General features: G+C 33.7%; 1 protein-coding gene across 1 annotated transcript in view; it reads left to right on the forward strand.

Annotated features, from left to right (window-relative positions):
* Positions 1 to 25,556, forward strand: part of SLO2 (slowpoke 2) — a 461,098-nt gene that overhangs the window by 412,251 nt on the left and 23,291 nt on the right. Inside the window, 12 exon segments of the mRNA XM_065361503.1 lie at positions 992 to 1,091; positions 1,616 to 1,814; positions 14,196 to 14,270; positions 14,399 to 14,482; positions 14,592 to 14,686; positions 15,039 to 15,222; positions 18,698 to 18,862; positions 19,155 to 19,355; positions 23,379 to 23,596; positions 23,794 to 23,943; positions 24,053 to 24,258; positions 24,340 to 24,486. Coding sequence (XP_065217575.1) covers positions 992 to 1,091; positions 1,616 to 1,814; positions 14,196 to 14,270; positions 14,399 to 14,482; positions 14,592 to 14,686; positions 15,039 to 15,222; positions 18,698 to 18,862; positions 19,155 to 19,355; positions 23,379 to 23,596; positions 23,794 to 23,943; positions 24,053 to 24,258; positions 24,340 to 24,486 — 1,824 coding nt within the window.

Consider the following 25,556-nt stretch of genomic DNA (forward strand, 5'->3'; position numbering starts at 1 on the left):
TCAACCACATTTTGGCTTGATTGCTGATGATCGATGCCAAGTCGGTTGTATTCGGTTGGTGTAAAATTGATTGAGATCTTCGGTCAATCTTGATGAAACATGCACAATTTCTGTATAGTTAATACTGTTGATTCAGAATTTGATCCGAATGTTGACTCTACATTATACGTATTGTATCTACACATTATAACCTGAAGTATCCAGTACTGTTTGAAGCAACTTGATTTACTGCTACAGAGATCTACTCAACTTCATAGGCTCAGATTTCGAGATTTGTTGAATTTTGGGAAACTCTGGTCGTAGGGTTTTCAACTTTTCAAGGATTAGGTATAATTAGGAGATTTAAAATCTATAATCAAAATTTTGAAAACTCAAGACTGAACTTTCACAATGTACGTACAAAACTATGGCTCAATTTTTCGAAATCAACACAAGCCACAATGAGTTGAAAGCTGCCATTGAAGAAAATGTTATGAAATATTTTTTTATTTATTTTTTTAATCTATTCAAGGCTTAAAATGGGATCTCACAACCCTTAGGGGCTCGAGGGCTCCTTCATTTTCACCACAATTTTAATCAAATTTTAATCACGGTGTGACGTATTTGATTAGTATCAATTTGAATGCTCTGAGTTTGAATAATAGCTTACCATAAATGTCTTTAAAAAGGGTCAAGATGTATTACAAGTCGGTAATATACATATTATGTACAAAATATCGTGTGACGTCTCGTTTGTCAGGTAGGTATTCAAAGGTGATCAATTCAAATATCTGTTCATTTTCTGGAGACAACCCCTCGGTACTCTTCCAACACCCTTCTCCAATTTTGAAAAAAAAATGTTCGCCAAATTGTAAAAATGTTGTGTGACAAATCGTCTCTCTTTAATTTTTATGAGCTCTGCAAGTTCGATAATTTAACCTAAATTAATTTCGAATTTTATATTCGAATATTTCTCGATAATAATTTCGAATTTCGTATTTATCTGTTTCAGGTTTAAGAATACGTATAGCGAATTTATTTTTCAAACTTTTAACATGCTTCCTGTATATTTTAAGAGTAATAACAGATACAAATCCGACCTTCGCTACTTGGTGAGTATAACATAGTCGTATTTTTATTCGAAACAAAATGATGGAAAGAATTGAATGTACCTACGTCTTGCAAGTGGTACTTTTTCTCTATACCAAAGAAGCTAAGCTGTGGTACGAGGTGCTAAAGGGGGAGGAATAACTTTGCATATAAGATGGTTATCTACGTGTAAATTTCCCACGAGGAATTTTACGCGTTTTTCGGAGTTGTTTTTTTTTTTTAGAACTGGTAATTCAGTTAGTTCGACACGTATAGAAAATAATTTCAAAGAATGCGAGATTGGTATTGTTTGTTGACGTGTCGGAGCTTTTTTTTTTGAAGCGTAGGGTGTTACAAAAATGAATCAGTGGGTTTTTATTCCTTGGTTAAATTTAAAAAACACGTTGAATGTGACGAGGAGTAAATAGAGGTTGAAGAAATGCGTATGAATTGGAGGATAAAAAAGAAACGTTATTTCATTAGTTATAGGTAGCTATGATTAATGCAAACCTACATTCGTTATTTTCTCACATTGTGAAATTCGTAGTTACAATTGCACTGTCGGGGACAAGACGGAGTTCCTGGTATCGCACAATCTGACGGAGGAAGAATTTCAAGAAAATCCTAGAATTAATTGGGACGCTATCATATGGGTGAACCGTCCTCTTGAGCTTTGGTTCTTACAGTTTATTTTGGCTGTTATTAGTTTAAGTGAAACTCTTCTCTTGGCGTATCTCGGATACAAGGTTTGTTCACTTCATACCTATCTATGTACCTACCTTTATTTATACTCGTATGAAAGTCGCTCGTCGTGTACCAACCTATATATTTGATGTAATCATGTACAAAGTAATGATTAATATTTCGCTCCTCGCGTCTCTAATCGAATTTCAGACACTTTTTTCTTTTCCCCCTCTCCCCTCCCTTTCCTTAAAACTTTCACCTTTTTCAAAGGAAGGAATGTTTTTGGCCAATACGAGGAGTGAGATGAGGCGTTCTCGAACAATGAAGCTTTAAATTAACTTTAAACGGTATACGCGGCGAATTCTGATGGTAAAATATTCCTGAGGGAAATTTAAAAACAAGATAGTCGTCTTACGTCGCTCGTATCGTTTTTGGATCGGCGGCTCGGTTCGGCTCACAGCACAGCTTCGCTCAACCAGACCATATTCTCTATACTGCGTGATAATAATTTATCGCGCTTCGTCGGTCGTAGATCGTAAAACGATTATTTTTCCCGAAGCTCGCGAAATTCGACAATGAAATTTACTCGCGATGAAGACAGAAAGGGAAATTTTACACGAGTTGGAGGTCGATGAACGTGTACGTGTTGAATGCGTGGGTGAGTTTGAAAAATTGTTAGAGATTTGTGAGAAATCGGAATTTCGTTTGTCTTGCTTACGTCAGAAGGTGCTTGTGGTATCGAATTCTCATCGTGAGCGTTTCAACTTAGTCTAGAAAGTGAAAAAAATATTATTATACTGTGTGACATATCGTTTGTTAGGTTTTTGGGGGTTGCAAGTCCGAATTTCAATCTAGTTTTCTATTCTGGCCCTCCGAATCTTAGCCATGAGCATTTCAATTTGATCTAAAGATGATTTTTTTTCAAAATGAATATCTAAATTGAAGATCATGCGGCGGCGCCATAATCAAAATTTAGAAAAAAAATTATTGTTTCAAAAATAAAAGTTTTTAGTATGAAATTATTTTGATACTACCTATATTATGTAGGTAGTCTAGTTTAGTAATGACGTAGGTAAAGGTGTTCAAAATGCAAGACTAGAAATCGACTCGAAGCAAAAATCTGCTTGCAATCAGCGAATAACTGATAGATGAACATCTGAATTAAATATCATTCGGATGTTACCTATCAAAATTTTGAAAAAGATTATTGTTTCAAAAATGAAGCTTTTTTGAATGAAATCATTGTGATACTATTCATATTGTGTGGTCTAGTTAATGATGATGTAGGTAGGTAAAGGTATTCACAATGCAAGACCAACAATCAACTCGAAGCAAAAATCTGGTTGCAATCAGCGAATAACTGATAGTTTTTAAGTACTTACTTGAAAGCAGTAAATGTTTAATATTTATGAAACATTTTCTCCGTTAAAGTAGAAAAGCTCCATAATTTTCACTCATTAAGATGCATATCTACATATTTATGTATCATATTGACTTTTTGATTTTTTGGAATTTCACACATTAAAATTACGTTATCAAGAGAATTAGGTATCCCAATCGACTGAAAGATGAATCAAAACAGCATGCAAAAATATATCACCAATCAAAACTTCATGTGTCAATTTTTTCGATTTTTGGTAAATTTTTTAAAATGAAATTTTGGTCAAAAATTTAAAAAAAAACAAGAAAATTTCACAAAATTGACCTAGAAAGCATAAATTTGGCATGAATCATATTTTTGACCCCCACAAACGATTGGAAACGATTTCAAACCATTTTGAGCCATTCTGGAGGCTCCTGCCGATTTTTGAAAATTCAAATTTTCACAAAATTTCACCCAATGAAGGTGAGCAGCAAAAATTTATTTTCCACCCTAATTTCAGCATGCTGAATCGACTGCAGGCAGTTTCCAACGGTTCTAGAGCCTTTAGCCATATTTTGAAAATTCCAGATTTTCAAAACATCATTTTTTTTGAACTTTTAGAATATTGTTAGAGGCTCCAATAGGTCTTGAAACCACATTCGAATTGACTCAGTAAGTGAAATTAGGGTATGTATAAAGTAAAGGCCATATCACAGGACGTTACTTATACTTACAATTTTGCTTGAGACATCGTAGGACCAATTTTCGACATTTTGTGTGAAAAATTTAATTCTGTTGGCGAATTTGTGATTTGTTTACATATTAAATTTTATGCGAAGTTTATGAACGGACCTCTCGAAGTCTCAAGCAAAATTGTAAGCATAAGTAACGTCCTGTGATATGGCCCTAAGTTTTACGTAGCTTTCCTAGTCCATTGAGCAAGTTTTATAAAAATATGTGCCTGCTGGCTGCTTTTAAAAATTTGCTATGTGCTCTAGATTTGCTCAAAAAACGGTTGGAAGCTGCTTTTAATCGATAAAGAGAGGGAGAGGAAAATAAGAAATATACCTACCAAGTTTCATCTTCCTAGGTCGGTTCATTGAATTTTTTTAAAATATTTTTTGCCCAAAGATTTTTGAAAATTCATCAAAAAATTAAATTTTTATTTTAGCATGTTAATTTTGTCTGATGATGTATTTTTGTATAATTTTTCTATTCAGCTTTGTCCGGCTAAACCATTTTTCAACTGTTGGGAGACCTCCTTTGTAAGTTGAATCGAAAAAATGATGATGAAAATTAAGGTTTGAATGGCCCATTCGAATGGACTTACTTCATTTAAAAAGACTCTCTTCGAACTCGAAATCTGTAGCGTTCGCCTCTTTTTTATTCCTTCTATGCGCAATATCAGGATTTCTAGTGAATATTAGTATGTAATTTTTTAAGGGCCATGACACCTTCAATTTTTACATTTACGAGGAACTAGAAGAAAGACAAAGAATGAGAATCCAAAAAAACACATCAATTTATCAACTGGCCAAAATTTCGGGTGCTAAATTCCATTCTTGACAAGTTGACATTTGAAGAAAAAAGTCCTTACTTTTTGGAGCATTTTCCACGAAAAACAATAAAAATTTGTTGAAATTGAGAAAATGAGGTAAAAAGCCACAATTTGATTTCTTTTCCAAGATATTTTCTATCACCTATCTCTCGAATCTATTGACGATGATCCGACCTATTTTGGAGACTCCTTGCGTTTGATTGCATTCCCTAGTTCTGAAAAGATAAATATGATTTTTATTTCGTTGATAATAAGTAGGTTTTCAAAACTGGGAAATCCAAAAATCAGCCGCAGGCTCCATAATAGCTTGAAATACCTACACGCCAATTGATTTGGTAGGTCGAAGATAGATTGTAAACCAAATTTCAGCTCTTATTAGCTCACTTTTATCAAATTTTGACTTATTTTGTCGCCTAGATTTAAATTTTCAAAAAAAATTGACCAAAAATCGAAAAATAAGATTTGGTGATGAGTTTTGTGTGTTACTATAAATTCTCTTTCGAATTTTCTTATCGATTAGAAATTTTTTCTGGTTGTTTAGAAACATCGCTCGTCAGCATTGAAAAATTTATACCGAAAATATTAATGTTACAAAAGAAAATGTGAAAGTTTGCTTACTCCCATGTATGTATGTACACGAGAGGTATGTTCACTCTTCGACAGGAAAAATACAAATGAACGATTCAATGGCAAGTTACTATGGAGGTTGACACCCCTGGGGGGGTGAAGCTCTGTTATGAGGGCACAGGTGTGTGAATGTTGAGGTTTAAAGACCTTGTGAAGGGTTTAGAGGGCTCATCCCTATCGAAAAAGCGAGTCAAAATTCAAAATCAGCATGAAAACCCAACAAACCAAAGGTCACACGAATTTTTCGGGTTCGGTATAGAGCTGGGGCGAGAAGGGAGCTCGTAAAAATTTTCAAAATTGTTGGATTTTGGAACCTAATAAAGGGTTTAAAAATCTCCCATTAAAAACTGATTCAAAATTCGAATTCAGCAACTCTGAAAACGAACCATAGGTCACACAAATTTCCCAATTTTTTTCCAATTTTGGGAGTCTAGTATGAGGCTTAATGAGCTCGTATCAAAATAGGATTCAAAATTCAAAATCACTTTTTCTGAAACCCAATAAACTGCAGGTCGCTCAAATTTTCCTATTTTTTTGAATTTTGGAAGGTCTGGTATGAGGGTTAAAGGACTCTCAAGTGAGTCGAAATTCAAATTCATGCATCTTTGAAAACCTAAAAAAAAACCAGGCCAGACAAATATACGTAGCTCAAGGGGCCAAAGCGCCATAACAGGGGGTATGCTTATTCGCCATTTTCTTCCTTGGGCGTAGAGGAGAAGGTACAATTATGGACCCAGGTACAAATATGGACCACCCATGGTTTAGTGTACAACTACTAGCGCTATGGTCATGCTGGGTACTAAAAATTATACTAGTAGTGTAGTATTGATGATCCAAGTACTTATTTTGGATCCATGCAAACTTGGGTGTCTCTCATTTTTTTGCGCATTATTTTCTTCCCAATGGAAAATTTTACAAGTTTTTCATTCGGTAATTCATCAACTTCAAATAACGTTTGGAAAAAAAATTATTAGCGAAGTAAGTAGCTTACAATGTGTACTTTCAAAATATATTTTCATATTTGTCTTCACTTTAACTGGTTTTCATAATATTTTTCATTTTTCATAAACTGAACCGATTTTTTGCATGGGTATAAAATTTAGGGGTCCATATTTAATATGATGGGACCATGATTTTTTCATTTTTCACAAAATTAGCCAATTTTTTGCATGGATATTAATATGAACCCCTAAATTTTTTTTCATCTAATGTTGATTCAATGGTTTTCAGAATACAGAGAAAAGAAGACAAGTCCAAAGCATCGAAAAACATCTTTAAATGAATTTTTGTACAATTTTCTGAAATATTTATTCATTTTTTGAGAAGGTCCATATTTGTACCCGAGTCCATATTTGTACCACTTTATGTCACTTTTCTAAATTTCAAATTTCTCCGTGAGTTTTCAACAACAAAAAAAAAATTACACAATATACTAGAGTCTTTGGCCTTTTGAGTGGTATATTTGAAAAAAAATTTTGATAATTTTTTCTACCCTTTAAAGCTAAAAAACATCTTGCGCAGTAGGCAAGATTAACCGACTTTGCTCTGTTATACAGGAAAATAAATAAATTTACCGAAATTTACAGATTTACCAAAATTTACCAATTTACCAAAATTTAGCTATTTACCAAAATTTACCAATTTACTGAAATTTACCAATTTACCAAAATTTACCAATTTACCGAAATTTACCAATTTACCGAAATTTACCAATTTACCAAAATTTACCAATTTACTGAAATTTACCAATTTACCGAAATTTACCAATTTACCAAAATTTACCAATTTACCGAAATTTACCAATTTACCAATTTACGGAAATTTACCAATTTACCGAAATTTACCAATTTACTGAAATTTACCAATTTACCAAAATTTACCAATTTACCCAAATTTACGGATTTACTCAAATTTACGGATTTACCAAAGTTTACCGATTTACCAAAGTTTACCAATTTACCAAAATTTATCAATTTACCAAAATTTACCAATTTACCAAAATTTACCTCAGCAATTTACTAACATTTACCTCAGTAATTTACCAGACATTACCCAATAATTTACCAATTTTACCGACTTTTTCAATTTTACCAAAAATTACCCCAGCAATTTACCAACATTCACCTCAGTAATTTACCAACATTCACCTCAGTAATTTACCAGACATTTCCTCACTAATTTACCAATTTTTTACCGAATTTTAATCACCCCAGTAATTTACTGCCAAAGGTTTTTACCAATTTACCAAAAATTACCCAAGCAATTTACCAAAATTTTCGACCAACTTTAATTACGAGTAATTCACCAAAAATATCTAATCATTTTATTTACTAAAAATTATCTACTATTAATTAACAAAAAAAAAAACAAAATTAAATTATCAAAATTTACTGGCTATTTACCAAAAACTTAATGTTTTTTGTTAAAACAAAAATTACACTAGAAATTTTTGAAAAATTTTGTTTTTTTATGGCAAAAAAATTTTGGACGGATAAAATTAACAAAAAAATTAACAAAAAAATCAATAAAAAATTTTCTCCTCTTGACTCGCGCGGGATTCGAACACCCGACCTCCGGCGCACCGATCTGCATCCTACACACCATAACCACCCCATCTGTTTGTTGGGGGTGAGCCGTTTGCGAGATATAAGGGTTTACACAAATTTCTGCTTATCCATAACGTTGAAACACACTTAAACGTTCATATCTCGTAAACGGCTGAATCGATTTCGACCAAATTAAAAATTTCTCTAGTTCAGTATCAAAGCAATATTTTGCCATCATCAGTTTCGACTTAAAGTTCGGAGCTTTTGAGTTCAGCGTGACACAAATTTATACATAAATTGATATATAAATAAATATATAAATAAATAAATATATAAATACAGGCTTGCTACAGCTTATACAGGCCCGTTTCTGGAAGTGACATCGACTATCCGAGACCCGACGCGACGTTCCGAGGCCCGTTAGCGGGTCTCGGAACGTTTTCCTATTAAAAACTATATTTTCATGATGTACACACTTCAGGGATGCTATAGACAAATTTTTGTCTGGGACTCACAAAGTAGGTATCATATCTACAGTATATACAGCTTACCTTACTTCACCCCACGCAGAAACTTCATACTCGCGTCATTCCTGTATAAATCACTCTTTAGAGATCGCACCAACGGCTCTAGACCTGGCTTGATAGCCGCTAGCAAGGCGCATGCGCGAACGAATTTACCAGGCGCTCTTTAAAATTTTTCTAAGTGTCAAAGACGCGGGCCTCGGATCGTCAGTACGATGTACCGGGTCTCGGATAGTAAGCAAGTTCCATATAGATAAATATATATGTAAACTTATCTCGTTTTGCGCCATATGTCTTATCGTGATCAGCACACTCCAAAACGTCAAGAAAACCCACCCCCACCCAAATCCTCAACCATCATGACAAATACAATACCTTACTTTTCCGTTTCACGGCAAAGTCGGTAAAAGCTAGAGGGGGTCCATATTTGAACCTTCTCCTCTAGTTTCAAAAATGAAGCGTTTTTGATTGAAATCGTTTTGATACTAAGTATCCATGTTATGTAGGTATTCACAATGCTAGACTAACAATCGACTCGAAGCAAAAATCCGATTGCAATCAGCGAATAACTGATAGTTTTCAAGTACTTACTTGAAAGCAGATTATGTTTAATATTTATGAAACATTTTCTCCGTGAATGTAGAAAAGCTCCATCATTATTTTCACTCATAAAGTACATAATATCGATGTGTACCTATGTGTTATTTCTCTAGGGTACCTATTGACTTCTTGATTCCAATTTCAGGGGTTCTCAAAGTTTGGAAATTTTGCTAGTACGAGTATGTTTGCGCAAAGTCGTTCTTTTATGGCGTTGATATTGGATTACTGTGCGGAAGGTACGCAGATCGATTGAGACCTCCTGCAGAAAATTTTTTCAATTTTTTTTTATTTCTATTTTTTCCGAGTTGATTTTTTGCAAAAAATATAATTTAATTTGTGTTTTTTTTTTTTTTTTTTTTTAAATGAATAATGAATTTTTATGCAAAATTTACGAAACCATAGCGGTCTCCCCTTGGTGAGTCCAGATGGAGGATTACCATTACCGTGTATGTAGACAGTACCTACGAGAGTATATTTTTAAAAAAATGCTCCCCTTGGTGAGATCAGACGGATTAGGTATGTTAGGTACGTAATAAAAATAATTCGTTCGTTCGTTCATCAGTTTGTATCTGTTAATTCTTTCAATTTTGGGAACACATTCGGAATTTTAAACAACCGAAAAGCGCAAGTGGGTAAGAATTAATGCTTCTACTAAAAAGCGCATCTGACCAAAAAAAAATCGAAAAAATAGGGGAAAAGCGCATCTGGTATAGAGCCAAATTTTAGATCACGAAATTTTTCAATTTTGTTAAAATTTGGGACTTCACTTACGGGCTTACGGGGCTTGGGAGACCTCCACGAAAAAATCAAATAAACACTCGAACTTAGCATAGAAATTTGTTCTTATTATTGAGCAACATCGCTCGTTTAGCATGGAAATATTTATATCGAAGCTGGTTTTTGCATAATTATTTATAATGTATTACCTACCTACCTACCTATGTGTATGTTACAAAAGAAAATGTGAAAGTTTGCTTACTCCCATATGCTTTAAAATTATGTGAATTAAACAAATTGCGAATTCGAAGTAAAGGTTTGAGTATGGCCAGTTATCTGTCCTCTCCTTCCTCTTCTGAAAAAGTTAATTGATGTTCAAATTAAGCGCCTTTAAAAGTCCATCAACAAATTTTAGGTCACGAATTTTTCAATTTTGTTGAAATCAGGGACCTCACTTATGGGGCTAAACAGACTTCTATAACGAAAAAATTAAATAAAAACTGGAACTTAGCACCTCTTGAAACATAAAAAACCATAGGCTACTTAAATTTTGTGATGTTTTTGTTAGAAATTCGAGAGATTAATGTTAGGGTATAGGAAGCCCATCACAAAAAATTGATTGTGAGTTTAAATTTGATTCTGAAATATCAAAAAACCATAGGTCACTCGAATTCCCGATTTTTTTTTTGGATTTTAAAGACCTGATAAAGGGCTTAAAGTGCTCGTCATTATCAAAAAAAAAAAAAAAAAAATGAGCCAAAATTCAAAATCAGCGAGAAAACCCAACAAATCATAGGTCACACGAATTTGCCTATTTTTCGAAGTTTTGGGGATCTGGTGTGAAGGTTGAAGGACAAGGACTCTCATCAAGTGAGTCAAAAATCGAATTCTGACCTTTGAAAACCTAAAAAACCATAGGTCTCATAATTTTTTTACCTTTTTGACATTTTAGAGGCCTCAATATGTAGCTCAAGGTGCTAGGGCACTATAACAGGGGATATACTGGTCCGCCATTTTCTTCCTTGAGTGTATTTTTCATAGTAACTCGGAAACTATGACATTTTAAAAAATTTTACAAGAGTCCTTTTTTGTAGAAAATGAAAAAATATGACAAATTTTGCAAAAATCATGAAATTTTATGCAGTAAAACTTGAAATAGGTGAGGTGTTAAAGAAATAAAAAAATTGGGAAAAATAAAATTTGATTTTTTGTTTTCGCATTTTTTTTTTTTAGATTTCTCAGGTTTTACAGCATAAAATTTCAAGATTTTTGTAAAATTGGTCAAATTTTTTTAATTTTTTACAAAAAAGAACTCTTGTAAAATGTTTGTAAATGTCGTAGTTTTCGAGTTATTTTAAAAAATGCGTTTACCTAAGGAAGAAAATGGTGGACCATCATACCTCCAAAGGAGTTCATGCTTATCAAAAAAATGATTCAACATTTAAAATCAGTGTCTTTAAAATTAAAAGTCTAAGAAACGGGGTGCTCACTGGAGGCTCGTATGAAAAAAAAGGAATCAAAATTCAATAATCAGCACATCTAAAAACCCTTTAAACCATAAATCACACAATTTTTTTTATTTTAATTTTTTTTTTTTGAAAATTTGGAGCCCCAATTTGAGGCTCAAGGGTCTCCTATCTGAAAAGTAAGCCAAAATTTGAAATTAGCGCTATCGAAAACCTTACAAACGATATGTAACATGATGCTTGATTTTTCCCTTCAAAATTTGGTCAAAATAGGAGCGAATGTCCCCCCCCCCTCCTTCAAGACAGCGAACTTTCAAAAAAGAACACGGGTACCTATTCAGATCTATTCCACGTTAAAAGATGTTCATGTAGAATTTTTTCCAAATTTTAAAATGCTATTCTCCAAGTTTGATGTGCATTTTTGAAAAGTGAACTTTCACTAGAAAGCTGACTGAAATTTAAACTTTCGAAGTTTTTAAAAAATAAATGTGATTTTTTTAAAACTTTTTTCAAAACTGTTCAAACCCATTCGCCCAACTTCAAAAATGAGCTTCATTGTTGAATACTTACATAAAAAATAGAGCATTTACTTACAAAACATTGAGAACTTTCCCTCAACCATGTAGATTCTGTGGGGGGGTTGTGAGGACAGGAGGGAAGTGATAATGATTCTCCAAGCTACCCGACAGTTGGTAAGAAAATGTTGGAACAATTCAAAAAAATAAATCCACCATTTTTTATACTGAATCGTAATGTTGTATTTACTGCAAACTAGTTATGCAAATCTATTAACATCTTACAGGGTGTCTCAAAAATCACGATACATGTTTTTTTTAATCTAAAAAAAAAATCAAATATTTCGAAAACAAAATGTTGGAAAAATATTCAAATGCAAACATTCGACCATTCCGGTCCCTCAATCTCGTGGATACGGGTGGGGTGGAGGGGGTGAGGTCCAGAGTAAAAATTCTCCAAACTACCCAACAAACGCCCCGTTTGGACTAGACGTTAAAGTGCACTAGTTTTTTTTTCCGGTGCAAAAACTCGGAAGCCGTCGGGTATTGTCGGCGGTACTTCGTTCAACTTGTATTTATCATTTGATCGTCAATAAATCAATAATCTTCCCTGACACTGGTTATTCAAATTCAAATTTTTGATGTCAAGTATTTTTCGGTTTCTTTTTCCAAAACTAAAGCCTAATACTAATGATGTTCATATAAACTTACTTGATAGTTGATGTTGATTGAAAAACCACTGTCGTCACTACGTACAGAGGTGAAGATTATTGACAAAATCACCGCGAACATAGAAAGAAAATATGAAAAAACAGTAAACAAGTTGAATTAAGTAGATTATTACGTATTTCCGAGCTTCTGACAATTGTTTTTCAACTCATATATTCCAAATTTGCGTACATAATATGTTTCGTGGAGTATGTTCAGTTGATGAATGATATGTATCAACACTATCAGGCTTAACTTTATTGATAAGTGATCTATATAAAGATTAATATTATGGAAAATGCATGCTGAATAAGTAATCATATTACGTAGTTCATAATGGTATTTTATATTTTCTGATTTTCACCTTTACAAAGCAGAACAGAGTTAAGAGTTATCAGTTATCACACTAGAGAAATAGAACAAGTCGAACGAAGTATTTCCGACTGTACCCGATGGCTTCCGAGTTTTTGCACCGGAAAAAAAAACTAGTGCACTTTAACGTCTAGTCCCGTTTGGAAGTATTGAGCAATTCGAAAAAATAAATCCGCCATTGTTTATCCTGAATCGCAATCTTGTATTTACGGCAAACTAGTTATGCAAATCTATTAACATCATATAGGGTGTCTCAAAAATCACGATACATGTTTTTCAAATCTACAAAAAAAATCAAATATTTCGAAAACAAAATGTTGAAAAAATGTTCTAACGCAAAAATTCGACCATTTCGGTCCCTCAATCTCGTGGATTCGGGCGGGGTGGAGGGGGTGAGGCCACGAGTAGCTACCCAACAAACGCCCCTTTTGGGAATATTGAGCAATTCGAAAAAATAAATCCACCATTGTTTATCCTGAATCGTAATGTTGTATTTACGGCAAACTAGTTATGCAAATCTATTAACATCATACAGGGTGTCTCAAAAATCACGACACGTGTTTTTTTAATCTAAAAGAAAAAAATCAAATATTTCTACAAAAAAACGTTGAAAAAATATTCTAACGCAAATATTCGACCATTTTGGTGTTCTAAAGGCCAAGCAAATTCCGACCCCCCCCCCTCTTCCTCCCCACCACTCTACTCATTATTCCAATCCTTCTACACTCGGTGTTTTTCCCAAGTCGACCGCGATTACGATTCGTACGCGAGATAAGACGACAAATTATACGCCCAAATGGTAAGACAAAAATACAATGATCGGTATCGCGATACGAGAATGTTTTTTTTTCACTCTCGACTCAGACGAGATGAGAATATAGAGTATCAAAAGCTGCGTCGAGAGCACACGTGCGCGGGACCGGAGAGAAGAGATACACTCGACTCGTATAGTCGTATACTCATTTTTGAAATTTAAACACGAATTACGACGAGAGAAAGACAGAGAGAGAGATCGAGATCGGCTACGGCGACGTTTGTTATTCGCTTTTATCGTCGTGTACCGCGTACTGTATTTTATCGTATTATCGTTTAAATTAGCATGTTAAAGGAATCGTACGAGTATATAGTATATTTAGAATGTATATACGGCGATAGCGTAAATATTAATGTAATTATTATTCGCTTAAAGTGTCTTCCTCCCTGCTCGCCCGTCCCTGTCTGGGATGTATAAATGTGTCGGTAGATTTTGCTAAATTGAATTATTATTGTATGTATTTCGAGCTATAGCGAATGAACGAACGAACGAACGATGAACGAACCAGAGCGAGGTTTAATATTGAAATTGGCAATTTTACTGACGAAATTACCGTACTAATGGCGCGTGAAATTTTTTAATATGCGGAATTTTTTCAATTCACGTCGAACCCGTTGTTATGTTTTGTTGCAGGGAAACGTGATGCAAACGTTACTTTCATTTCATTTTATCGTAGAACTCGTAACTACTGTTCCATTTTTATTAACTGTAAGTATCGACGTGGTTTGGTTAAATGTAGATATTTTTCTAGTAAAAAAAAAGAGAGAAAAAAAACACGAACACGAATTGTTAGTTTACTGTTGTACGTAATACATTTTTTTGTATTCATTTTGCAGCTTTTTTGGCGGCCTTTAGTCAATTTATTTATTCCAGTATTTTTAAACTGTTGGTTGGCGAAGAAATCGTTAGAAAATATGTTTGTGAGTATCCTCTCCTACAAAGGTGGTATAGAAAGATGATTCCAAGATGGCGACGTATGGTATTAATTAGTGTAATTTTTGATATGATTTTTTTTCGGTTTTTTTGCAGAACGACTTACATAGAGCTATGCAAAAATCACAATCGGCGTTATCGCAACAATTAATGATATTATCAGCGACTTTATTATGTTTAGTTTTTACAAGGTAAGTAGGTAGTTACATAGATAAGCAAATTCGAGCAATTTTTTCCAAATGTGTTAGCTGTTGATTAAATTTATTACCTACGTATAGATGGGTAGTTTATTTTCCAGCTAAATGACCAACCGAAATAATCCCTAGCTCTGCGTATACCTACATATAAATCGTTGTATACGCAGATTTAATTTAATTATTAATCTATAAATTATTCCGGGCCAAAGGATCAGCCATAATTATATTAGGGCTATAGCGACGAACCCGAACCTACCTAATCTATTGAGTTTAATGTCGTTGATGTTCATCGTATGTATGATGAGAGCTGGTAATGAAAGGTGCGTATGTGTTGTACATTTTGCAGCGTATGCGGTATTCAACATTTTCAAAGAGCCGGCCACAGACATTTGAATTTGTTTCAAGCGACGTATTACGTGGTGGTGACATTTTCGACGGTCGGGTATGGAGACTTTGTGCCGGATATTTGGCCATCGCAGTTGTATATGGTGCTTATGATTTGTATCGCTTTGATCGTGTTACCAACTCAGGTAAGATTTTCTTCGGTTAGGTATGAAAATATTTTAAAGGTTCGATGTACCTACGTCTATTTGACTGGGGAATTAGGAGTGGCGGGGGAGGTAAGAAATCCTATCTGCTAGAAAATTTTTTGAACCGGGAAAGCTGTATCAAGAGAGCCTGCATCAGCCAAAAAAACAGCTGCTGAAATGCATTTTTAAATTTTTGGTTTATTTTTTGAAAATCTTTGGGTCAAAAATGAAAAAAAAATCAAAATTTTACCAAATTGACCTAGAAAGCTGAAATTTGGTATTTAACCTCTCATCGACCCCTAAAATCGATTGGAAATGGCTTTGAACTGTTTCAAGCAATCCTAGAGTCTCCAGCAGATTTTTAAATGTTGAGATTTTCATAAAATTTCACTTAATGAAGTTGAAAACCTGAAATTCACTTCATATTTCTCAATTTAAATCTGATGAGTCGATTTTAGAAGGTTTCGAGTAGTTCAGAAGCCTCCAGCTGTATTCTGGAAATTATAAATTTTACTCACGCTGGTTTTTTTCAACTGGAAGGAATCAATTTTGAAAAAAAAAATGGTTTTTTAGTGGTCATTGTGACGTCACCATACAAGCTCTGATTGCGTTTATTTGAGCCAAAGTTGATTTTGGTGTTTTTTATGGCACCTTTTGAGAATCTGAAATTTCCAAAATCGCAACTGAAGGCTCTAGAATGGCTTGCAATGACCTCTAATCGACTCAGTGTGCTGAAATTGGAGTGTGAAGTAGATGTATTTTAGCTTTTCAGTCTCATTAGGTAAAATTTTGTGAAATTTTTAACATTCAGTAATGCTCTGGAGGCTTCACAAGTGCCTAAATCGGTTCGAAACCGTTTCCAATTGTTGATTTGGTGGGTAGAAAATAGGGCATATCATAATTTCAATTTCCATGTCAATTTGGTAAACTTTTAATTTTTCTCCATTTTTGGCTCTTTAATTTTCAAAAACTCGCAATAATCGACAATTTATGCTTCAGCACTTGGAATTTTAGCTGATGGTGTACTTTTGCATGCTCGTTCGGCCAGTCAATGTAAGGGACAGCTTTTCAAATTCATTGCCACTGGTATGGAGAATGAGAAACCCTCCATAACCCATCTTTGGTCTCAAAATGAAGTTGGGGTAGAACTTCTTTTGAAAAAACTGTGATTTATTCCAGTTTTTGGCCAATTCATCAGAATAGAAAACCTGCAAAAGTGGTCTAAACAAACTTTGTACAGAATCAAGATACGATTATGCCCAATTTTCGTGACGGAATTTTTCTTCGAGTGATCAATTAATCTAAAATTAGCAATAACAAAAAAATTAACTAAACCTCAAAAACATTCATTCGAATTGACAAAAAAAATTTTTAACTAAATTTCAAAATAAAGTTTAAAATCACCGTTGGAAAATTTATATTAAAAATAACGAAAGAAACAATTTATAAGAAATCACCTTGAAAAATCTCATTTGAAATCTTGAAAGAATTCCAAATTAGATACTTACCTATACCTATAAATAGCCACCAAAAAATTGATATTTTTCAACGCCACAATAAAATGCAACTATGTATACTTACCATGTTGGAAAATATCACTAAAAAATTGAAAAATTCAACATCAAAAATTTACTTACTTGCAAACAACTCTACAATACTTACGTATTTAATAGTCAAAAGGGAAAATTATTACGTACATACAAAAAATTATTTAAATTCAATCCGAATAAATTCATTCAAGATCAACAAAAACTTCATTTTAAATTGGGTAGACACTGCAAAGAAATTGAGAATTTTATTTAAAATGGTCATGAAGAAATGAGCTTCTACCTTAAGCTAATTGTGAATGCCATATAAAATCTCAAGAAAATTGATTTGGAATCGCCAAAAAATAAAATTCATTTGAAATCATCAACTTTGGGACAGGATGAAAAAATTGAAAATTGAGGGAAAAAATGAAATTATTCACTTTTTTTCCTCTGTCCAATTTCCACTTTAGTTTTTTCCCCTGAATTTTTTTCATTGCAAAAATGTGTTCGTATCCCCTTCAATTTTTCAAATTGGGCAAAAATTTGTAAGGGCAAAATTTGCTCAGTCTTTAAAGTACACCATTTCCATAATCAAAAATGTAATTTTACCTATTTTTAGCAAAAAAAAATTGCCCCTTTCAAACTCAAGATAGGCAACATATTCATCGAACTTTTTTTACTGGTACCCAGTTATATCCATATGTGAAGCCGGACATCCTGTATAAAAGGCAATACATACTTAACACAATGGAGAGTAAAAACGATTAGGAATAAAATTTCAACAAAAGAAATGTTCCGAATTCTCAAAACACGTAATGAAAATTACTTATTCTTAACTCAATAGAATCTTTACGAAATTCACATCACAATGGGAATTTGTTTTAAATGTATAAAAAAATATCCAGATATTCGAACACAATGGACCATAAAACCCCTCCTAGCTCCGGCTTCCAGGGCCGAAAGGAAGAAGGGCGAAGGGGGCAAAGTAACTCGTTAAGTTGTTGGAAAATTAGCGATTTTGTAGTTGACATTTTCAAGACCTGTTACCTCCCCCCCCCCGTGAAAGTGGTTCGAGCCATGAACTGTGAATATGGTGCAAGTGATGGATGACTTTCCACAGAAAAAGACTATAGAAAAAAAAAACATTTTTAATGATACGAGTTACCTACTTTATATTGTAATAGTGTCTATTTTTTTGATTATTTTATACAAATAAATACCTTTTTTTAAACGTACTGGATTGAGGGGAGGGGGATAAAAATGTTTCATGGAGCCCTCATTTTTTGCACCAGGCCCATGCTGGCTCTCTACGGCCCTGTTGTCGGCTTCCCGAATTTATTTTCAATGACCACCTTGTAGACGGATAGTTTAGGAAAGAACGAACGAATGAATGGCGAATTCGTCGAATTTATTCACGTTTCGATAATCACGTTGGCGAAATATGTATTACGTTCCGTTTTTCTTTTTCCTCTTATTTTTTCTGCTTTCGTTTCTTCGGACGAGTTTGTAGGTATTTTATTATACGAGTAGACGATATTGTTGGAGGAAAAAAGAAACAGGCAGAAATAGTGTGCAAATGTGTAGGTACGAGAAACACACGAGAATAACTATAAGGAAAATAAAAGCGTAGAATTTGACCGATTTACTCGTAGCGTCGCTATCTAGGAGAAGTTTGGTTCCCTTTACATACCTACATATTTTTATGAAAAGTTAAATGTATCGGAAAATATATTCCAGTGGTTTTTTTTTATTTCAATGTTGCAAACTTCTGGGTATAAAAAATACGTTGATTGTAGCAAATGTCTCGAATTTGTTGCGATAATAAACATTTTACACGCGTTATAAGCGTTATGTTTCGCTATACATAGATTTATTATTACTCGTAAATAGATGTAATAGTAAATTTGTGGAGAATTTTATATAGGTACATTTGTGTATTTTTACAGTTCGAACAATTGGCGTTCACGTGGATGGAAAGACAGAAGCTGGGCGGATCGTATTCATCTCACAGGGCGCAATCCGAGAAACACGTGGTCGTTTGCAGTACAACTTTGCACGCAGATACGATAATGGATTTTTTAAACGAATTCTACGCTCATCCATTACTTCAGGTGAGAACGAAGAAATTTCGAATTTTGCTCGATTTTTACGAAATAATTCGAGCCATCCGAAGGAACGAGAAAAATATAACGTGTGTTTGAAGCACGATTGTCGTGAGTACTGAACCCATCGCCAAAAGGGTTCGAAATACGAGAAGAGAAACTGTCTGTGTGAACGCGCAATGTAGCCATATCGAGACGACTGAAAAGGGAAAAGTGTCCATCTAACATAGTAAAACAAAGAGTCGTTGTGATTTTTTTTTATTTATTCATTTTTTTTTTTTTTTTTTTTTTTGGATTACAGGATTACTTTGTTGTTTTGCTGTCGCCTATGGAGCTGGATACCACAATGAGGATGATATTGCAGGTACCGATTTGGGCTCAGAGAGTTATCTACATACAAGGTTCGTGTTTGAAAGATGGAGATTTGTGTAGAGCTCGTATGAGCGAAGCCGAAGCTTGTTTTATTCTCGCTGCCAGAAATTACGCTGATAAAACTGCCGCGGTGAGTGTCTGTTTAATATTGGTTTACCTGTAGGATGATCCGTAAATATAAGGGAGGGAAAAGTAAATCATTCGATGATGGAATTTTTGGATTTTTGCTTGAAATAGCGTGAAGAAAATAGAAAAAATCATCCTAGAAAAAAAAATAATTACTTACTCGGTAATGTTGGTGGAAAATTTTAGAATTTTATGGCCTGCAGTTTTTATTGTTCTTTTCATTTTTATCGCAGGACTTCTGGTTTTTACAAGTCACAATAATGTGTTTTTTTTTTTCAGTAAATCAATTTTTAAGAAAAACTGTAGATTTTGGGTGAATAAAAAAAACGCGATCTAAAAATTGTAGAGCATGAAATTCCCTATCTGAAAAGTGTATGAACTTGATGCATTTTTTCTATAGAATGTTTTTTTTAATGTTCAATTAAAATACAAAAAGGTGAGCTTAAATTTATTTTTTGTGAGGATGAAAAAAAATCAGAAGTTTTTCAATTTTTTTCATCCTTACAAAAAATTAATTTTTGCAAAAAACAAAACAAAACAAACATACTGGGGAAAAGTTGAAATAAACCAAAATTGTGAAACGTAAAGTTCCCATCAACAAAATGTGATGCATATTGGGAGGGGGAGGGGAGTTAGCAAGTTTAAGCTATATAAACATTTTTTTGAAATTTTTTGTTAGGAAAGAAAATTTTGAATTTTTCTTAATTCGATCCTTTATCATAAAAAATTAATTTTTGAAAAAAAAAATATAAAAACATAGAATTCTTGAGGAATAATGAAATAAGCTAAGATTTGTAAAGCATGTAATTAGTCAAACAGCAAAGTGTAAGTAATGAATTTCTTGTGAGAAGTTTTTAATGAAAGTATAATGAAAACATCCAAAATTCTTCCAACTTTTTCATCACAAACAGAATGTCTAGTATCCACGAAATCTGAAAAATCGACAAAATTCCGAAAATTTTCACGTTATGGAGAGATCAAAGGCAAAATGTTAGAAAACATTATTGCAATTTGATTGATAACTTTGTATAGTAATTCAGATAAATGCTATCAACCCCCCTCCCGTGTGATCCTTCTTTCTCGTCTTGTGCTAATTTGGCTTTCAACTTCTAAATTTTTTTCATCCTGCGAAAGCTAAAAAAGTCGAAGTGATTGCAAATTGTTTGAAAGTGAATAAAATGCTTACTCTTCCAACTCAACATAGGTCTTTATGGGTCTTAAATATTTCTTTTGTATCGCCAAATTTTCAATTTTAATTTTTTGTTCAAAAAAATTGTCCAATCAGACGAATTTTTCACTGATCAAAAAAAAATGTGGAAATAAATTCCCTCAAACAGGCTATGATTGTGCGGTCAAAATTGTCCTCTGAGATGTTTTACCCATTTTATATTTTTTGGGTAGTGGGTCAGAGAGGTTGGTATTTTCAATGTTTATCCCCTCCTTCTGCTACTCCTCTTCCTCACTCCCCTCCTCAATCCGTCTCAAGATGCTGGTAGGTATGCACTAAGAATTTTTTTTAATCAAAAAAATCTCAAAATAAAACTATTCTGCTGTGGGGGAGGAGGAGATTAAGATTCAAACTTTGGAGATGAAAGTCAACTAAATGTAGCCCCTCGCCCAATTCTTGCTTCACAATGGAGTTTGAGAGAATTTGACATCCCCCCTCACCTCCTACCCTCTCCTGTAGGTCATTATTGTGTAATTTGGAGCCTGAATATTTAAAAAGTTGAAAAATTATCCTGGAAAAATTATTTCATGAATATTTTCTTAGAAACAATTGAGGGGTTACAGGGAAAAAGGGCCTTTGTGAATTTTTTTGTTTTTCTGATTTTTAAAAATAATTCTGAATAAGTTCAAAATTTTCCTTTTTAATAATTCCATTTGGCGACAAAAGTTTTCTTCTGTGAGAAAAAACAAATTGAAAAAAGTTTGCTTATGGAAAAAAAAGGCCTAAGTCACTGACTTTTTAACCTGTACTGAAAAATTGAAACTATTTTGGTAAACAAAATATGTACCTATTGAAAATATTTTCAATTTTTCAACACATAAAATCAATTCAATTTGAGCTAAGATAGATAATGTTGCTTTTTTCCGGAGGGAAATCTTATGCTCCACAATTTTAGTTCTCATAGGGCCACTTGTACCACTCTCGTTCAACTCTCGTTCAAGAGAAGTTTAACTCGTCAAAAACAATGAGTTAAACTTAGTTCAGATTTGAACGAGAGTCGTACAATCCGCCCTTAATTTTTTTCGCACGATCCTCGGTTTTTCCGAAAAATTGATTCAAAATTTTTTATTACAAAAATAGATTTTTTGGATAAAATAAGAGTTCTATTTTTGAAAAATCAAAAGAACTGAAATTGGAGATAATAATGATTTCTTTCGTACCAGTAAAATGCACCTAATTATTTTTGTCCAGTAAGCCTTGAATGTTGAGATTTTTGAACGAAAGTTGAAAATTTCAAGTTGGGTATTTTTTTTTTTTTGTGATGAACAAATCAAAATTTGTTTAATCATTTCGAAAAAAAAGAGAGAAAAACAACGAATTTTTGGGGAAGGAGATGAAAATACCAAAATTGTAGAGCATCGAATTTTTCACCAGCAAAATGGGATATAATTTTTCATGAAAGTGTTGATTTGAGCAAAAATTGAAAACTTCAACTTAAATCCACGTCTTTTTGATGGAAATTTACATTTTTTTTTTTTTTTTTGGAAAAACCAGGAAAAAATTTAGAAAAACTGAAATTGTAGATCTTGAACTTTTTCCACATGAAGAATGTAATACACATTTCCCTGCCGACTATTTACTTTCTGAAACATTTCAATGTTTGAAGGTTCAAATTCCATGAAATTTCGCTGATGAAAAATTTGAAATTTTTCAAATTTTCGCATTATTCAGGAAATTGATTTTCTAGCAAATCAATGAGCCCTCCCCTAGGGGGGTGGGGGTAAAATGACATGAACCAAAATTATAGAGAAAAAACTTACCATATCAGAAAAGCCTGATGCTTTTTTACGTGGCTTAATTTTTGAAAAAATTTTAAACGAAAATTGGAAAGCTCAATTATTGAATAATTTATTTTTTGTGATGAAAAATTTAATATTTTCTCAATTCTTTTCGTCGTAAGAAATCATTTTTTGAGAAAAACTACATCTGGGTAAAATTAATGGAGGAAATCAAAATTGTAAAGATGAACAGGAAATTTCCCACCAGATGAAGTGTGTGTTACATTTCTTCCAGACGATTTTAGCTGAATTTAGAATGTTTTTGAAATGAATTTTAGGTACAGTAGACTCCGAATAATCCAACTCCGAATTATCCGACTTACTTTTCGCATTATCCGACTCACCAAGGTCGGATAATCCAAAAAAAACTAATTTTTGATTTTGGAGTGTAAATAATAATGCAGTATGCAGGATTTTGTATTCTAATGGTGTTATTTTCCTTGAAATTGATCCAACTTATCTCAAAAAATTATAATTGGAGTCAGTATTTCATTGTCTTTTGTGTACAAAAGTATATTATTTTTATTTATTCGTTATTTTTTCGATTCTTTGTTCCTGTTTTGAGCCAAAACTTGATTTTCTGAATGAAAAATAAAATTGTCGTCTCAAGCTTATGCAATATGCACTTCATTTCTACGCTAAAAACATCCATTTTGGATTATCCGACTTTTTTGGTATCGACCCACCTTACCCACCCACCCCCCCCCCCCCGGATTAGGTCGGATAATGGAGAGTCTACTGTATGTTGTGAAATTTTTTCAATTTTTTCATCTTAAAAATCTATTTTTGTGAATGATTAAGAGTTTTTCGAAAAAATGAAGAAAAGCGAAATTGTGCAGCTTGAAAATTTTCTGTCTAGATAAAATAATTTTTGTCCTAGGTTTTGTTATTCAGATATTCTGAGTTGAAATACGTATCAGAAAGCTCAATTTTATATCAAACGATTTATTTTTTGGAACCTTCCTCACATTGTACAAAAACCAACTATGAACTTACTAATCGAATGAATTGCATTTTACAGGACGAACACACAATCCTGAGATCCTGGGCGGTCAAAGATTTCGCTCCGGATGTCGCTCAATACGTTCAGATATTCAGGCCGGAGAACAAGCTGCATGTGAAATTCGCCGAACACGTGGTTTGCGAAGATGAGCTGAAGTATGCATTGTTGGCCAACAATTGCACGTGTCCTGGCGCCTCGACACTGGTCACTTTACTTCTGCATACGAGTAGAGGACAGTAAGTAATCGAGCCTCAGCCTGTATTTTGTTATTTAATGTTGCATTGTTGCATAATATTTCTGTTGAATGAAACTCGAATGTTCCTCATTCGTTTAATTTATATTTAGGTAGATCTGGTTTATTTAAATCATTTGTTCATTTGAAAAAAATAAAAAAAATGAAAAATAATGTGAAAAAAATCTGTTTTTTTCTCAGGGAAGGCTCAACATCTACTGAAGAGTGGCACAGACTGTACGGCAGATGCTCAGGGAACGAGATTTATCACATAAGACTCGGTGACAGCAGGTTTTTTGGAGAATACGAAGGAAAAAGTTTCACTTACGCTAGTTTCCATTCGCATAGAAAGTAAGTCTGAGATGTTTGTATTACTGATGATGAAATTTGAACAGAATAATCCCTGCTGAACAGAGTCTTATCCTTATTCGATACTCTAATTTGATAAATTTTGCCTCAGGTATGGTGTAGCTTTAGTCGGAGTACGTCCTGCCGAGTTACCGGAATTCTACGAAGATACCATATTGCTGAATCCAGGCCCGAGGCATATCATGAAAAAGACAGACATATGTTATTACTTGAGTATAACGAAAGAAGAAAATTCTGCTTTTATAGTCGCCTCAAATCAAAACAACAATAGCCTACCTGACCAACCAAAGACTGAAGGTAAACCTCCTCCCATTTAACTGAGCTATACCTAATTTCGATTATTCTCAATGTCATTTTAATTTTAATTTTCTGCCCTAGAAACCGAAATGCATCACCAAGAAAAAAAAGAAACCGCCATAAGCATGACTGAAACGACCACGTTGACCGGTAATCACCTAGGTATTCCTAAAGCAAACGAAACGAATCCGAATCTGCTCAGTCCGGAAATACTGAATCAAAGAAGAGGTAAGCAGCATCAACCGTACTCATTTTTATATTTTCTCCTTTCGAATTCGAACCAACGATCGATCATACTTGTATAATCCACACACCTGTCGCTCGAATAAGACAACACCGACTCGACCAAAACGGCGACGGCGGACGTTTAAAAATTCAAATTCGTCCTATAGGTAGGTAGGTATGTATAGATAGGTAATTGATGGTGTAAATAAAACGACGACGACGATGAAGCTCGCGTAGAGTTAATCAAATAAAAGACCGGAGCGGTTAAAAAGACAGGCCTTTAGTCGAATCGAATACGCGACCGACCGTTTTAGGTAAACATGTCTGCTGGCGAAACGGTGATTTCAAATACCGAATAGAAGGTATACACTATACAGTAATGGTAATGGCTGCTTGGCAAAAGGGAAAGGAGAAAATAGCTTGACATTTGGGAGAAAATTATCGCACGATATCGTAATAGGATTTCCAGGTTGACGTGTCCATTCGAGTCGAGTCGAGTCGTTTCAATTTAGCAGTTTAAATACCTACCTATGCGATTGAAACGGTGGATGGTTTTTTCCACGCGACGTTTCGAAGTACGAGTATTGGATTTTTTTGAATTTGAAATGTTTCGCTTGTAATATTGTATTTGAAAATTAAATGAAGACTGGGTGGGATAAATGGGTGGAGGAGATTCACGTCATAGTCGTCGGTTTGTTTGTTACGATGCTAGGGGATGGTGGATTATTGTGATGGGCGAACGAGACTTGTTTACGATAAGTACCTACCTTGTATTTGAAATGATATGTATTATGGGGATGAGAGGATAAAAATATATATCAGATTTTAAATGATGTGTGTGTGTGGGGGGGGGGGCAAAATAAATGAAAATTATCTGGAAGAATGGATAAAAATAGTGGGAAATGACCTAATCTGAGTTTTATAGTTCTATTGTTCCCATTTTTTTATTCTTAAATCTTGATAGGTACTTTGAAATAAAACTTATCCTTTTTCCCTCCTTCGACGGCTCCTAAAATGCCCGAAATTTGAAATAAATTTGTGTTTTAGGAGCACAGCTTCTTTTTCGGGAGCAT

The sequence above is a fragment of the Planococcus citri genome, chromosome 4 (genome assembly GCF_950023065.1).
Source record: "Planococcus citri chromosome 4, ihPlaCitr1.1, whole genome shotgun sequence".
NCBI classification, from domain to species: Eukaryota; Metazoa; Arthropoda; class Insecta; order Hemiptera; family Pseudococcidae; genus Planococcus; species Planococcus citri.